Source organism: Oncorhynchus nerka, linkage group LG25, assembly GCF_034236695.1.
Source record: "Oncorhynchus nerka isolate Pitt River linkage group LG25, Oner_Uvic_2.0, whole genome shotgun sequence".
In the NCBI taxonomy this organism is placed as follows: Eukaryota; Metazoa; Chordata; class Actinopteri; order Salmoniformes; family Salmonidae; genus Oncorhynchus; species Oncorhynchus nerka.
The window spans coordinates 1990674-2008029 of NC_088420.1; the positions used below are offsets into that span (position 1 = coordinate 1990674).

At 46.2% G+C, this 17356-nt stretch overlaps 1 protein-coding gene across 1 annotated transcript in view; it reads left to right on the forward strand.

The window, feature by feature from the left end:
- LOC115123580 (ubiquitin-protein ligase E3A-like) overlaps window positions 1-17356 on the forward strand; it is a 68712-nt gene that overhangs the window by 12626 nt on the left and 38730 nt on the right. Inside the window, exons 3-5 of the mRNA XM_065009955.1 lie at window positions 4091-4296; window positions 5865-6029; window positions 8217-8372. Coding sequence (XP_064866027.1) covers window positions 4091-4296; window positions 5865-6029; window positions 8217-8372 — 527 coding nt within the window. The remainder of the gene's footprint in view (window positions 1-4090; window positions 4297-5864; window positions 6030-8216; window positions 8373-17356) is intronic.

A 17356-nucleotide genomic window follows, 5' to 3' on the forward strand; every position in this document is an offset into this window, starting at 1 on the left:
AAACATAGGCACAAACTAACACACAATAGCATACGCACTATTCTCACACGTACCCATGGATTTAGTACTGTATATATGTGGTGGAGTAGGGGCCTGAGGGGGACACTGTCTGGGAATGTACTGTAATGTTTTTAAAATTGAATAAACTGCCTTAATGTTGTTGGACCCCAGGAAGAGTAGCTGCTGCCTTACATTTACATTTACATTTAAGTCATTTAGCAGACGCTCTTATCCAGAGCGACTTACAAATTGGTGCATTCACCTTATGACCTCCAGTGGAACAGTAGTGCATCTAAATCTTTTCAGGGGAGGGGGTGAGAGGGATTACTTTATCCTATCCTAGGTATTCCTTAAAAGGTGGGGTTTCAGGTGTCTCCGGAAGGTGGTGATTGACTCCGCTGTCCTCGTGAGGGAGTTTGTTCCACCATTGGGGGGCCAGAACAGTTTTGACTGGGCTCAACTGTACTTCCTCAGTGGTAGGGAGGCGAGCAGGCCAGAGGTGGACAGTGCCCTTGTTTGGGTGTAGGGCCTGATCAGAGCCTGGAGGTACTGAGGTGCTTCCCCTCACAGCTCCGTAGGCAAGCACCATGGTCTTGTAGCGGATCGAGCTTCAACTGGAAGCCAGTGGAGGGAGCGGAGGAGCGGGGTGACGTGAGAGAACTTGGGAAGGTTGAACACCAGACGGGCTGCGGCGTTCTGGATGAGTTGTAGGGGTTTAATGGCACAGGCAGGGAGCCCAGCCAACAGCTAGTTGCAGTAATCCAGACGGGAGATGACAAGTGCCTGGATTAGGACCTGCGCCGCTTCCTGTGTTCTGTACTCTCGGATGTTGTAGAGCATGAACCTGGAGGAACGGGCCACCGCCTTGATGTTAGTTGAGAACGACAGGGTGTTGTCCAGGATCACGCCAAGGTTCTTAGCGCTCTGGGAGGAGGACACAATGGAGTTGTCAACCGTGATGGCGAGATCATGGAACGGGCAGTCCTTCCCCGGGAGGAAGAGCAGCTCCGTCTTGCCGAGGTTCAGCTTGAGGTGGTGATCCGTCATCCACACGGATATGTCTGCCAGACATGCAGAGATGCGATTGCCACCTGGTCATCAGAAGGGGAAAGGGGAGAAGATTAATTGTGTGTCGTCTGCATAGCAATGATAGGAGAGACCATGTGAGGTTATGACAGAGCCAAGTGACTTGGTGTATAGCGAGAATAGGAGAGGGCCTAGAACAGAGCCCTGGGGGACACCAGTGGTGAGAGCACGTGGTGTGGAGACGGATTCTCGCCACGCCACCTGGTAGGAGCGACCTGTCAGGTAGGACGCAATCCAGCGTGGGCCGCGCCGGAGATGCCCAACTCGGAGAGGGTGGAGAGGAGGATCTGATGGTTCACAGTATCGAAGGCAGCCGATAGGTCTAGAAGGATGAGAGCAGAGGAGAGAGAGTTAGCTTTCCAGTGCGGAGCGCTCCTTACAGAGAAGAGCAGTCTCAGTTGAATGACTAGTCTTGAAACCTGACTGATTTGGATCAAGAAGGTCATTCTGAGAGAGATAGCGGGAGAGCTGACCAAGGACGGCACTTCAAGAGTTTTGAGAGAGAAAAGAAAGAAGGGATACTGGTCTGTAGTTGTTGACATCGGAGGGATCGAGTGTAGGTTTTTCAGAAGGGGGTGCAACTCTCGCTCTCTTGAAGACGGAAGTAGCCAGCGGTCAGGGATGAGTTGATGAGCCATGGTGAGGTAAGGGAGGAGGTCTCCGGAAATGGTCTGGAGAAGAGAGGAGGGGATAGGGTCAAGCGGGCAGGTTGTACGTCACAAGAGAGATTTCATCTGGAGAGAGAGGGAGAAAGAGGTGCACAGGGTAGGGCAGTGTGAGCAGAACCACTCGTTTGACTTAGCCGAGGATCGGAGTACCTTCTTTTCAAAATGGTTGAGAGTCATCTGCAGAGAGGGAGGAGGGGGAGGGGGAGGAGGATTCAGGAGGGAGGAGAAGGTTGCAAAGAACTCCTAGGGTTAGAGGCAGATGCTTGGAATTTAGAGTGGTAGAAAGTGGAGCAGCAGAGAGAGAAGAGGAAAATGTAGAGAGGAGGGAGTGAAAGGATGTCAGGTGGAACCTCCATCGGCTCCGGAGCCCTGTTCTGTGAGCAATGACTACACGGAGCGGGAGGGGAGGACCGAGCCGGCCTGGAGGATAGGGGACATAGAGAGTCAAAGGATGCAGAAAGGGAGGAGAGGAGGGTTGAGGAGGCAGAATCAGGAGATAGGTTGGAGAAGGTTTGAGCAGAGGAAGAGATGATAGGATGGAAGAGGAGAGAGTAGCGGGGGAGAGAGAGCGAAGGTTGGGACGGGCGCGATACCATAGGGGCAGTGTGGGAAGTGTTGGATGAGAGCGAGAGGGAAAAGGATACAAGGTAGTGGTCGGAGACTTGGAGGGAGTTCGAGGTTAGTGGAAGAACAGCATCTAGTAAAGACGTATTTCCTGCCTTGTGAGTAGGGGGGAAGGTGAGAGGGTGAGGTCAAAAGAGGAGAGGAGTGGAAAGAAGGAGGCAGAGAGGAATGAGTCAAAGGTAGGCGTGGGGAGGTTGCCCAGAACTGTGAGAGGTGAGCCGTCCTCAGGAAAGGAGCTTATCAAGGCATCAAGCTCATTGATGAACTCTCCGAGGGAACCTGGAGGCGATAAATGATAAGGATGTTAAGCAGAAAGGGCTTTAACTGTGACAGCATGGAACAAAGGAGGCGATAGACAGATGGGTAAGGGAGAAAGAGAGAATGACCACTTGGGAGAGATGAGGATCCCGGTGCCACCACCCCGCTGACCAGAAGCTCTCGGGGTGTGCGAGAACACGTGGGCAGACGAAGAGACACAAGCAGTGTTGTCTGTGGTGATCCATGTTTCCGTCAGTGCCAGAAGTCGAGGGACTGGAGGGAGACATAGGCGGAGATGAACTCTGCCTTGTTGGCCGCAGATCGGCAGTTCCAGAGGCTACCGGAGACCTGGAACTCGTGGGTCTGGGACCACAGATTACCCATGGAGCGTTTTATGGTCTGTGCAGAGAGGAGAGAACAGGGATAGACAGACACATAGTTGACAGGCTACACAAGAGGCCTGCTAATGCAAAGGAGATTGGAATGACAAGTGGACTGTCTGGGAATGTAGCAAGAATCTTATTGACTAAAATGATTAAAATGATTTTGAAAGCTGGCAGAGGCTGCGTTGTTGAATAAACGTTGTTGACACTACACTAATCAATCGTTGTTGAGTGAGTTTCTACTGTGCTGCTATTCGGGGCTAGCTGGCTAGCTAGCCTTGGCATCAACTAATGGGGATCCATAATAAACCCCAGGAAGAGTAGCTGCTGCCTTGGCAGGAACTAATGGGGATCCATAATAAACCCCAGGAAGAGTAGCTTCTGCCTTGACAGGAACTAATGGGGATCCATAATAAACCTCAGGAAGAGTAGCTGCTGCCTTGGCAGGATCTAATGGGGATCCATAATAAACCCCAGGAAGAGTAGCTGCTGCCTTGGCAGGAACTAATGGGGATCCATAATAAACCCCAGGAAGAGTAGCTGCTGCCTTGACAGGAACTAATGGGGACCCATAATAAACCCCAGGAAGAGTAGCTGCTGCCTTGGCAGGAACTAATGGGGATCCATAATAAACCCCAGGAAGAGTAGCTGCTGCCTTGGCAGGAACTAATGGGGATCCATAATAAACCCCAGGAAGAGTAGCTGCTGCCTTGGCAGGAACTAAATGGGGATCCATAATAAATACAAAAGTAATGGGTCTGAAAACTTATGTAAATGTGATATTTCAGGTTTTTGCAAAAATTTCCCAAAGCCCGTTTGAGCCTTGTCATTATGGGGTATTGTCTGTCGATTGATGACGTAAAACAGTTTTGTTGTCCATTTTAGAATAAGGCTGTAACGAAACAAAATGTGGAAAAATTCAAGGGATCTGAACACTTGGCCACTGTATGTTGGCCATAGACACATTTCTATAAAAATAAAAATATTTTGACAAAGTTTTAAACTTGAACACAAACAAATTGTCCATCTGATTTCTTGGTATTAATGTCCAGTGCTCCCTCCCTCCTCTAGGCATGTTTACATATGACGAGTCCACCAAGCTGTTCTGGTTCAACCCACCCTCTCTGGAGAACGAGGCCCAGTTCACCCTGATAGGCATCGTCTTGGGCCTGGCCATCTACAACAACTGTATCCTGGATGTTCACTTTCCCATGGTGGTCTACAGGAAACTGATGGGGAAGAAAGGCACCTATCTGGACCTGGCAGACTCACATCCGGTACTGGAACTTGCTGAAATATTTTTAAATGTAATTTTTAATCGGTCTATGTAATTAAAAAGTAGTAGTTAGACAACTACTACAAGAGCTGTGTATTACATTTTTATTAAAAACCTTGTAATTTCATAATATAGCATTATTCCTGTTAGCTACCTATTAATATAGCGCTCTTAACCCTCTAGCTACGTATTAATATAGCGCTCTTAACCCTCTAGCTACCTATTAATATAGCGCTCTTAACCCTCTAGCTACCTATTAATATAGCGCTCTTAACCCTCTAGCTACCTATTAATATAGCGCTCTTAACCCTCTAGCTACGTATTAATATAACGCTCTTAACCCTCTAGCTACCTATTAATATAGCGCTCTTAACCCTCTAGCTACGTATTAATATAACGCTCTTAACCCTCTAGCTACGTATTAATATAGCGCTCTTAACCCTCTAGCTACGTATTAATATAACGCTCTTAACCCTCTGTTAGCTACGTATTAATATAGCGCTCTTAACCCTCTAGCTACGTATTAATATAGCGCTCTTAACCCTCTAGCTACGTATTAATATAGCGCTCTTAACCCTCTAGCTACGTATTAATATAGCGCTCTTAACCCTCTAGCTACGTATTAATATAGCGCTCTTAACCCTCTAGCTACGTATTAATATAGCGCTCTTAACCCTCTAGCTACGTATTAATATAGCGCTCTTAACCCTCTAGCTACGTATAAATATAGCGCTCTTAACCCTCTAGCTACGTATTAATATAGCGCTCTTAACCCTCTAGCTACGTATAAATATAGCGCTCTTAACCCTCTAGCTACGTATTAATATAGCGCTCTTATCCCTCTAGCTACGTATTAATATAGCGTTCTTAACCCTCTAGCTACCTATTAATATAGCGCTCTTAACCCTCTAGCTACGTATTAATATAGCGCTCTTAACCCTCTAGCTACGTATTAATATAGCGCTCTTAACCCTCTAGCTAATACGTATTAATATAGCGCTCTTAACCTCTAGCTACGTATTAATATAGCGCTCTTATCCCTCTAGCTACGTATTAATATAGCGCTCTTAACCCTCTAGCTACGTATTAATATAGCGCTCTTAACCCTCTAGCTACGTATTAATAGCTCTTAACCCTCTAGCTACGTATTAATATAGCGCTCTTAACCCTCTAGCTACGTATTAATATAGCGCTCTTAACCCTCTAGCTACGTATTAATATAGCGCTCTTAACCCTCTAGCTACGTATTAATACAGCGCTCTTAACCCTCTAGCTACCTATTAATATAGCGCTCTTAACCCTCTAGCTACGTATTAATATAGCGCTCTTAACCCTCTAGCTACGTATTAATATAGCGCTCTTAACCCTCTAGCTACGTATTAATATAGCGCTCTTAACCCTCTAGCTACGTATAAATATAGCGCTCTTAACCCTCTAGCTACCTATTAATATAGCGCTCTTAACCCTCTAGCTACGTATTAATATAGCGCTCTTAACCCTCTGTTAAATACGTATTGGTGGTCTCTCCCATTTATACTGACTGACAGCCTGGGGTCTCTCCTATGCCAGGTTCAGTACCAGAGTCTGAAGGAGCTGCTGGACTATGAGGGGGATGTGGAGGAGGACATGATGATCACCTTCCAGATCTCACAGACTGACCTGTTTGGAGACCCCGTCACTTATGACCTGAAGGAAAACGGGGACAAGATACCTGTTAGTGTGGACAATAGAAAGGTAAGATACCTTTTAGTGAGAACAATATAAATTAATATTTTGTTGTAGCCCTGTCCAGAACGACCCATAGAGGAGTATCTAATCTATCACAGAACCAGACTGACTGAAGTATCTAGTCTGTCACAGGACCACTGACTGACTGACTGAGGTATCTATTTTGTCACAGGACCACTGACTGACTGGAGTATCTAGTCTGTCACAGGACCACTGACTGACTGACTGAGGTATCTAGTCTGTCACAGGACCACTGACTGACTGACTGACTGACTGAGGTATCTAGTCTGTCACAGGACCACTGACTGACTGACTGACTGACTGAGGTATCTAGTCTGTCACAGGACCACTGACTGACTGACTGGAGTATCTAGTCTGTCACAGGACCACTGACTGACTGACTGGAGTATCTAGTCTGTCATAGGACCACTGACTGACTGACTGAGGTATCTAGTCTGTCACAGGACCACTGACTGACTGACTGACTGACTGGAGTATCTAGTCTGTCACAGGACCACTGACTGACTGACTGGAGTATCTAGTCTGTCACAGGACCACTGACTGACTGAGGTATCTAGTCTGTTACAGGACCACTGACTGACTGACTGACTGAGGTATCTAGTCTGTCACAGGACCACTGACTGACTGACTGAGGTATCTAGTCTGTCACAGGACCACTGACTGACTGACTGAGGTATCTAGTCTGTCACAGGACCACTGACTGACTGACTGAAGTATCTAGTCTGTCACAGGACCACTGACTGACTGACTGACTGAAGTATGTAGTCTGTCACAGGACCACTGACTGACTGAGGTATCTAGTCTGTCACAGGACCACTGACTGACTGACTGAGGTATCTAGTCTGTCATAGGACCACTGACTGACTGACTGAGGTATCTAGTCTGTCACAGGACCACTGACTGACTGACTGAAGTATCTAGTCTGTCACAGGACCACTGACTGACTGGAGTATCTAGTCTGTCACAGGACCACTGACTGACTGACTGGAGTATCTAGTCTGTCACAGGACCACTGACTGACTGACTGAAGTATCTAGTCTGTCATAGGACCACTGACTGACTGACTGAAGTATCTAGTCTGTCACAGGACCACTGACTGACTGGAGTATCTAGTCTGTCACAGGACCACTGACTGACTGGAGTATCTAGTCTGTTACAGGACCACTGACTGACTGAGGTATCTAGTCTGTCACAGGACCACTGACTGACTGGAGTATCTAGTCTGTCACAGGACCACTGACTGACTGACTGGAGTATCTAGTCTGTCACAGGACCACTGACTGACTGACTGGAGTATCTAGTCCGTCACAGGACCACTGACTGACTGACTGAAGTATATAGTCTGTCACAGGACCACTGACTGACTGACTGAGGTATCTAGTCTATCACAGGACCACTGACTGACTGGAGTATCTAGTCTGTTACAGGACCACTGACTGACTGACTGAGGTATCTAGTCTGTCACAGGACCACTGACTGACTGACTGAGGTATCTAGTCTATCACAGGACCACTGACTGAGGTATCTAGTCTGTCACAGGACCACTGACTGACTGACTGAAGTATCTAGTCTGTCACAGGACCACTGACTGACTGACTGAAGTATCTAGTCTGTCACAGGACCACTGACTGAGGTATCTAGTCTGTCACAGGACCACTGACTGACTGACTGAAGTATCTAGTCTGTCACAGGACCACTGACTGACTGACTGACTGAGGTATCTAGTCTGTCACAGGACCACTGACTGACTGACTGAGGTATCTAGTCTGTCACAGGACCACTGACTGACTGACTGAAGTATCTAGTCTGTCACAGGACCACTGACTGACTGACTGAGGTATCTAGTCTGTCACAGGACCACTGACTGACTGACTGAGGTATCTAGTCTGTCACAGGACTAGTGTGTGGACAATAGAAAGATAAGATACCTTTTAGTGAGAACAATAGAAATTAATATTTTGTTGTAGCCCTGTCCAGAACGACCCATAGATTAGATACTCCTCTATCACAGAACCAGACTGACTGAAGTATCTAGTCTGTCACAGGACCACTGACTGACTGGAGTATCTAGTCTGTCACAGGACCACTGAAGTATGAAATAAGTTGATACAGTGGAAGGGAATGATGCCATTTAATTTTGACTGGTCCTATCTGTGTTTCTGTGATCTCCAGGAGTTTGTCTCTCTGTATAGTGATTACATACTTAATAAGAGTGTGAAGCGCCAGTTCAAAGCCTTCAGGAGGGGCTTCCAGATGGTCACCAACGAGTCGCCTCTCAAGTGTTTATTTAGACCTGAGGAGGTGGAGCTACTGATCTGTGGAAGCAGGGTAAGGAAACTCATCTGAGGTCCTTTCTCAATGATTCTTTCTTTGTTTACTCGCTTCCTCTCTCCTCGTTTCCTTCTCTAAATGATTTGGGGGAGATGGTCACAGGAATGTGAGACTTTCTGGAGGCAATGATGCAAGGCGTTACGGAAAGACCAATTGAGCTTGAGCTATAGAAAAGACATTTGTTGTCATAGTTGGGGTCACTGCTTCATGTTTTCTACACCACCTGATCTAATGCAGTCTGGTGTGTGTGGATATATTCTATATATATTTTATATATATATCCACACACCAGGCTGCATTAGATCATATGAACTCAGCAAAAAAAAGAAATGTCCTCACTGTGAACTACGTTTATTTATGCGTAAATATTTGTATATGTACCCGTCTCTTGTATTCTAACTCCTTCTACACCCCCTGATGTACCCGTCTCTTGTATTCTAACTCCTTCTACACCCCCTGATGTACCCGTCTCTTGTATTCTAACTCCTTCTACGCCCCCTGATGTACCCGTCTCTTGTATTCTAACTCCTTCTACGCCCCCTGATGTACCCGTATTCTAACTCCTTCTACCCCCTGATGTATTCTAACTCCTTCTACACCCCTGATGTATTCTAACTCCTTCTACACCCCCTGATGTATTCTAACTCCTTCTACACCCCCTGATGTATTCTATTCTAAACTGATGTACCTTCTTCACTCCCCTGATGTACCTGTCTCTTGTATTCTAACTCCTTCTACACCCCTGATGTACCGGTCTCTTGTATTCTAACTCCTTCTACACCCCTGATGTACCTGTCTCTTGTATTCTAACTCCTTCTACACCCCTGATGTACCTGTCTCTTGTATTCTAACTCCTTCTACACCCCCTGATGTACTAACTGTCTCTTGTATTCTAACTCCTTCTACACCCCCTGATGTACCTGTCTCTTGTATTCTAACTCCTTCTACACCCCCTCTTCCCTCTTGTATTCTAACTCCTTCTACACCCCCTGATGTACCTGTCTCTTGTATTCTAACTCCTTCTACACCCCTGATGTATTCTAACTCCTTCTTCACCCCTGATGTACCTGTCTCTTGTATTCTAACTCCTTCTACACCCCTGATGTACCTGTCTCTTGTATTCTAACTCCTTCTACACCCCCTGATGTACCTGTCTCTTGTATTCTAACTCCTTCTACACCCCCTGATGTACCTGTCTCTTGTATTCTAACTCCTTCTACACCCCCTGATGTACCTGTCTCTTGTATTCTAACTCCTTCTACCCCCTGATGTACCCCCTGATGTACTCCTCTTCCCTTGTATTCTAACTCCTTCTACACCCCCCCTGTCTCTTGTATTCTAACTCCTTCTACACCCCTGATGTACCTGTCTCTTGTATTCTAACTCCTTCTACGCCCCTGATGTACCTGTCTCTTGTATTCTAACTCCTTCTACGCCCCTGATGTACCTGTCTCTTGTATTCTAACTCCTTCTACACCCCTGATGTACCTGTCTCTTGTATTCTAACTCCTTCTACACCCCTCTTGTATTCTAACTCCTTCTACACCCTCTTGTATTCTAACTCCTTCTACACCCCCCCTCTTGTATTCTAACTCCTTCTACACCCTCTTGTATTCTAACTCCTTCTACGCCCCCTCTTGTATTCTAACTCCTTCTACACCCCTCTTCCTCTTGTATTCTAACTCCTTCTACGCCCCTGATGTACCCGTCTCTTGTATTCTAACTCCTTCTACGCCCCTGATGTACCCTGTCTCTTGTATTCTAACTCCTTCTACACCCCCTGATGTACCCGTCTCTTGTATTCTAACTCCTTCTACACCCCCTGATGTACCCGTCTCTTGTATTCTAACTCCTTCTACACCCCCTGATGTACCTGTCTCTTGTATTCTAACTCCTTCTACACCCCCTCTTGTATTCTAACTCCTTCTACACCCCCTCTTGTATTCTAACTCCTTCTACACCCCCTCTTGTATTCTAACTCCTTCTACGCCCCCTGATGTACCCGTATCTTGTATTCTAACTCCTTCTACACCCCCTGATGTACCCGTCTCTTGTATTCTAACTCCTTCTACGCCCCCTGATGTACCCGTCTCTTGTATTCTAACTCCTTCTACACCCCTGATAACTCCCCTCTTGTATTCTAACTCCTTCTACACCCCCTGATGTACCCGTCTCTTGTATTCTAACTCCTTCTACACCCCTGATGTACCTGTCTCTTGTATTCTAACTCCTTCTACACCCCCTGATGATGTATTCTAACTCCTTCTACACCCCCTGATGTGTATTCTACACCCCCTTCTAACTCCTTCTTCCCCCTGATGTACCTGTCTCTTGTATTCTAACTCCTTCTACGCCCCTGATGTACCTGTCTCTTGTATTCTAACTCCTTCTACACCCCTGATGTACCTGTCTCTTGTATTCTAACTCCTTCTACACCCCTGATGTACCTGTCTCTTGTATTCTACCTCCTTCTACACCCCTGATGTACCTGTCTCTTGTATTCTAACTCCTTCTACGCCCCTGATGTACCTGTCTCTTGTATTCTAACTCCTTCTACACCCCTGATGTACCTGTCTCTTGTATTCTAACTCCTTCTACACCCCCTCTTGTATTCTAACTCCTTCTACACCCCTGATGTACCCGTCTCTTGTATTCTAACTCCTTCTACACCCCCTGATGTACCCGTCTCTTGTATTCTAACTCCTTCTTCACCCCCTGATGTATTCTAACTCCTTCTACACCCCCTCTTGTATTCTAACTCCTTCTACACCCCCTCTTGTATTCTAACTCCTTCTACACCCCCTCTTGTATTCTAACTCCTTCTACACCCCCTCTTGTATTCTAACTCCTTCTACGCCCCCTGATGTACCCGTCTCTTGTATTCTAACTCCTTCTACACCCCCTGATGTACCTGTCTCTTGTATTCTAACTCCTTCTACACCCCTCTTGTATTCTAACTCCTTCTACACCCCCTCTTGTATTCTAACTCCTTCTACACCCCTCTTGTATTCTAACTCCTTCTACGCCCCCTGATGTACCCGTATCTTGTATTCTAACTCCTTCTACACCCCCTGATGTACCTGTCTCTTGTATTCTAACTCCTTCTACACCCCCTCTTGTATTCTAACTCCTTCTACACCCCCTGATGTACCCGTCTCTTGTATTCTAACTCCTTCTACACCCCCTGATGTACCCGTCTCTTGTATTCTAACTCCTTCTACACCCCCTGATGTACCCGTCTCTTGTATTCTAACTCCTTCTACACCCCCCTCTTGTATTCTAACTCCTTCTACACCCCCTGATGTACCCGTCTCTTGTATTCTAACTCCTTCTACCCCCTGATGTACCCGTCTCTTGTATTCTAACTCCTTCTACACCCCCTGATGTACCTGTCTCTTGTATTCTAACTCCTTCTACACCCCTGATGTACCTGTCTCTTGTATTCTAACTCCTTCTACACCCCTGATGTACCTGTCTCTTGTATTCTAACTCCTTCTACGCCCCTGATGTACCCGTCTCTTGTATTCTAACTCCTTCTACACCCCTGATGTACCTGTCTCTTGTATTCTAACTCCTTCTACACCCCCTCTTGTATTCTAACTCCTTCTACACCCCCTCTTGTATTCTAACTCCTTCTACGCCCCTGATGTACCCGTATCTTGTATTCTAACTCCTTCTACACCCCTGATGTACCTGTCTCTTGTATTCTAACTCCTTCTACACCCCCTGATGTACCTGTCTCTTGTATTCTAACTCCTTCTACACCCCCTGATGTACCCGTCTCTTGTATTCTAACTCCTTCTACGCCCCCTGATGTACCCGTCTCTTGTATTCTAACTCCTTCTACGCCCCCTGATGTACCTGTCTCTTGTATTCTAACTCCTTCTACGCCCCCTGATGTACCTGTCTCTTGTATTCTAACTCCTTCTACACCCCCTGATGTACCTGTCTCTTGTATTCTAACTCCTTCTACACCCCCCCCTCTTGTATTCTAACTCCTTCTACACCCCCTGATGTACCCGTCTCTTGTATTCTAACTCCTTCTACGCCCCCTGATGTACCCGTCTCTTGTATTCTAACTCCTTCTACACCCCCTGATGTATTCTAACTCCTTCTACACCCCCTGATGTATTCTAACTCCTTCTTCACCCCCTGATGTACCTGTCTCTTGTATTCTAACTCCTTCTACGCCCCTGATGTACCTGTCTCTTGTATTCTAACTCCTTCTACACCCCTGATGTACCTGTCTCTTGTATTCTAACTCCTTCTACACCCCCTGATGTACCTGTCTCTTGTATTCTAACTCCTTCTACGCCCCCTGATGTACCTGTCTCTTGTATTCTAACTCCTTCTACACCCCCTGATGTACCTGTCTCTTGTATTCTAACTCCTTCTACACCCCCTGATGTACCTGTCTCTTGTATTCTAACTCCTTCTACACCCCCTCTTGTATTCTAACTCCTTCTACACCCCTCTTGTATTCTAACTCCTTCTACACCCCCTCTTGTATTCTAACTCCTTCTACACCCCCTGATGTACCTGTCTCTTGTATTCTAACTCCTTCTACACCCCCTCTTGTATTCTAACTCCTTCTACACCCCCTGATGTACCCGTCTCTTGTATTCTAACTCCTTCTACGCCCCCTGATGTACCTGTCTCTTGTATTCTAACTCCTTCTACGCCCCCTGATGTACCTGTCTCTTGTATTCTAACTCCTTCTACACCCCTGATGTACCTGTCTCTTGTATTCTAACTCCTTCTACACCCCCTCTTGTATTCTAACTCCTTCTACACCCTGATGTACCCGTCTCTTGTATTCTAACTCCTTCTACGCCCCTGATGTACCCGTCTCTTGTATTCTAACTCCTTCTACACCCCCTGATGTATTCTAATACACCCCTGATGTATTCTAACTCCTTCTTACACCCCTGATCTACCCTGTCTCTTGTATTCTAACTCCTTCTTCGCCCCCTGATGTACCTGTCTCTTGTATTCTAACTCCTTCTACACCCCCTGATGTACCTGTCTCTTGTATTCTAACTCCTTCTACACCCCCTGATGTACCTGTCTCTTGTATTCTAACTCCTTCTACACCCCTGATGTACCTGTCTCTGTATTCTAACTCCTTCTAACCCCTTCTACCTGTCTCTTGTATTCTAACTCCTTCTACACCCCCTCTTGTATTCTAACTCCTTCTACACCCCCTCTTGTATTCTAACTCCTTCTACACCCCTGATGTACCTGTCTCTTGTATTCTAACTCCTTCTACACCCCCTCTTGTATTCTAACTCCTTCTACACCCCTCTTGTATTCTAACTCCTTCTACACCCTGATGTACTTGTCTCTTGTATTCTAACTCCTTCTACACCCTCTTGTATTCTGACCCCCTGTACCTGTCTCTTGTATTCTAACTCCTTCTACACCCCCCCTCTTGTATTCTAACTCCTTCTACACCCCCTGATGTACCCGTCTCTTGTATTCTAACTCCTTCTACGCCCCCTGATGTACCTGTCTCTTGTATTCTAACTCCTTCTACGCCCCCTGATGTACCTGTCTCTTGTATTCTAACTCCTTCTACACCCCCTGATGTACCTGTCTCTTGTATTCTAACTCCTTCTACACCCCCTCTTGTATTCTAACTCCTTCTACACCCCCTCTTGTAATTCTAACTCCTTCTACACCCCCTCTTCCCTCTTGTATTCTAACTCCTTCTACGCCCCCTGATGTACCCGTCTCTTGTATTCTAACTCCTTCTACGCCCCCTGATGTACCCGTCTCTTGTATTCTAACTCCTTCTACACCCCTGATGTACCTGTCTTTGTATTCTAACTCCTTCTACACCCCTGATGTACCCGTCTCTTGTATTCTAACTCCTTCTACACCCCCTGATGTACCTGTCTCTTGTATTCTAACTCCTTCTACACCCCTGATGTACCTGTCTCTTGTATTCTAACTCCTTTACACCCCCTGACACCCTCTTGTATTCTAACTCCTTCTACACCCTGATGTACCTGTCTCTTGTATTCTAACTCCTTCTACACCCCCTGATGTACCTCCTTATCTTGTATTCTAACTCCTTCTACCCCCTGATGTACCCGTCTCTTGTATTCTAACTCCTTCTACACCCCCTGATGTACCTGTCTCTTGTATTCTAACTCCTTCTACACCCCCTGATGTATTCTAACTCCTTCTACACCCCTCTTGTATTCTAACTCCTTCTACACCCCTGATGTACCTGTCTCTTGTATTCTAACTCCTTCTACACCCCCTGATGTACCTGTCTCTTGTATTCTAACTCCTTCTACACCCCTGATGTACCCGTCTCTTGTATTCTAACTCCTTCTACGCCCCTGATGTACCCGTCTCTTGTATTCTAACTCCTTCTACGCCCCTGATGTACCTGTCTCTTGTATTCTAACTCCTTCTACACCCCTGATGTAACCTGTCTCTTGTATTCTAACTCCTTCTACACCCCCTGATGTACCTGTCTCTTGTATTCTAACTCCTTCTACACCCCTCTGATTCTAACCTGTCTACACCCCCTCTTGTAATTCTAACTCCTTCTACACCCCCTGATGTACCTGTCTCTTGTATTCTAACTCCTTCTACGCCCCACCCCCTCTTGTATTCTAACTCCTTCTACCCCCCTGATGTACCCCTCTTGTATTCTAACTCCTTCTACACCCCCTGATGTACCCGTCTCTTGTATTCTAACTCCTTCTACACCCCCTGTTGTACCTGTCTCTTGTATTCTAACTCCTTCTACACCCCTGATGTACCTGTCTCTTGTATTCTAACTCCTTCTACACCCCTGATGTACCTGTCTCTTGTATTCTAACTCCTTCTACACCCCTCTTGTATTCTAACTCCTTCTACACCCCCTCTTGTATTCTAACTCCTTCTACGCCCCCTGATGTACCCGTCTCTTGTATTCTAACTCCTTCTACACCCCCTGATGTCTCTTGTATTCTAACTCCTTCTACGCCCCTGATGTACCCGTCTCTTGTATTCTAACTCCTTCTACACCCCCTGATGTATTCTAACTCCTTCTACACCCCCTGATGTATTCTAACTCCTTCTTCACCCCTGATGTACCTGTCTCTTGTATTCTAACTCCTTCTACACCCCTGATGTACCTGTCTCTTGTATTCTAACTCCTTCTACACCCCTGATGTACCTGTCTCTTGTATTCTAACTCCTTCTACACCCCTGATGTACCTGTCTCTTGTATTCTAACTCCTTCTACACCCCCTGATGTACCTGTCTCTTGTATTCTAACTCCTTCTACACCCCCTCTTGTATTCTAACTCCTTCTACACCCCTTGTATTCTAACTCCCCGTACACCCTCTTGTATTCTAACTCCTTCTACACCCCTGATGTACCTGTCTCTTGTATTCTAACTCCTTCTACGCCCCCCCCTCTTGTATTCTAACTCCTTCTACACCCCCTTGTATTCTAACTCCTTCTACACCCCCTGATGTACCCGTCTCTTGTATTCTAACTCCTTCTACACCCCTGATGTACCTGTCTCTTGTATTCTAACTCCTTCTACACCCCTGATGTACCTGTCTCTTGTATTCTAACTCCTTCTACACCCCTGATGTACCTGTCTCTTGTATTCTAACTCCTTCTACACCCCCTGATGTACCTGTCTCTTGTATTCTAACTCCTTCTACGCCCCTGATGTACCTGTCTCTTGTATTCTAACTCCTTCTACACCCTGATGTACCTGTCTCTTGTATTCTAACTCCTTCTACACCCCTCTTGTATTCTAACTCCTTCTACACCCCTCTTGTAATTCTAACTCCTTCTACACCCCTCTTCCTCTTGTATTCTAACTCCTTCTACACCCCCTGATGTACCCGTCTCTTGTATTCTAACTCCTTCTACACCCCTGATGTACCCGTCTCTTGTATTCTAACTCCTTCTACACCCCTGATGTACCCGTCTCTTGTATTCTAACTCCTTCTACACCCCCTGATGTACCTGTCTCTTGTATTCTAACTCCTTCTACAACCCCTGATGTACCTGTCTCTTGTATTCTAACTCCTTCTACACCCCCTGATGTACCTGTCTCTTGTATTCTAACTCCTTCTACACCCCCTCTTGTATTCTAACTCCTTCTACACCCCTCTCTTCTTGTATTCTAACTCCTTCTACGCCCCCTGATGTACCCGTCTCTTGTATTCTAACTCCTTCTACCCCTGATGTACCCGTCTCTTGTATTCTAACTCCTTCTACGCCCCTGATGTACCCGTCTCTTGTATTCTAACTCCTTCTACACCCCTGATGTACCCGTCCCTGATGTATTCTAACCTTCTTCACCCCCTGATGTACCTGTCTCTTGTATTCTAACTCCTTCTACGCCCCTGATGTACCTGTCTCTTGTATTCTAACTCCTTCTACACCCCCTGATGTACCTGTCTCTTGTATTCTAACTCCTTCTACACCCCTGATGTACCTGTCTCTTGTATTCTAACTCCTTCTACGCCCCTGATGTACCCGTCTCTTGTATTCTAACTCCTTCTACACCCCTGATGTATTCTCTAACTCCTTCTACACCCCCTGATGTATTCTAACTCCTTCTACACCCCTGATGTACCTGTCTCTTGTATTCTAACTCCTTCTACACCCCTGATGTACCTGTCTCTTGTATTCTAACTCCTTCTACACCCCTGTATTCTAACCTGTCTCTTGTATTCTAACTCCTTCTACGCCCCTGATGTACCTGTCTCTTGTATTCTAACTCCTTCTACACCCCTGATGTACCTGTCTCTTGTATTCTAACTCCTTCTACACCCTGATGTACCTGTCTCTTGTATTCTAACTCCTTCTACACCCCTGATGTACCTGTTCTTGTATTCTAACTCCTTCTACACCCCTGATGTACCTGTCTCTTGTATTCTAACTCCTTCTACACCCCTGATGTACCTGTCTCTTGTATTCTAACTCCTTCTACACCCCTCTTGTATTCTAACTC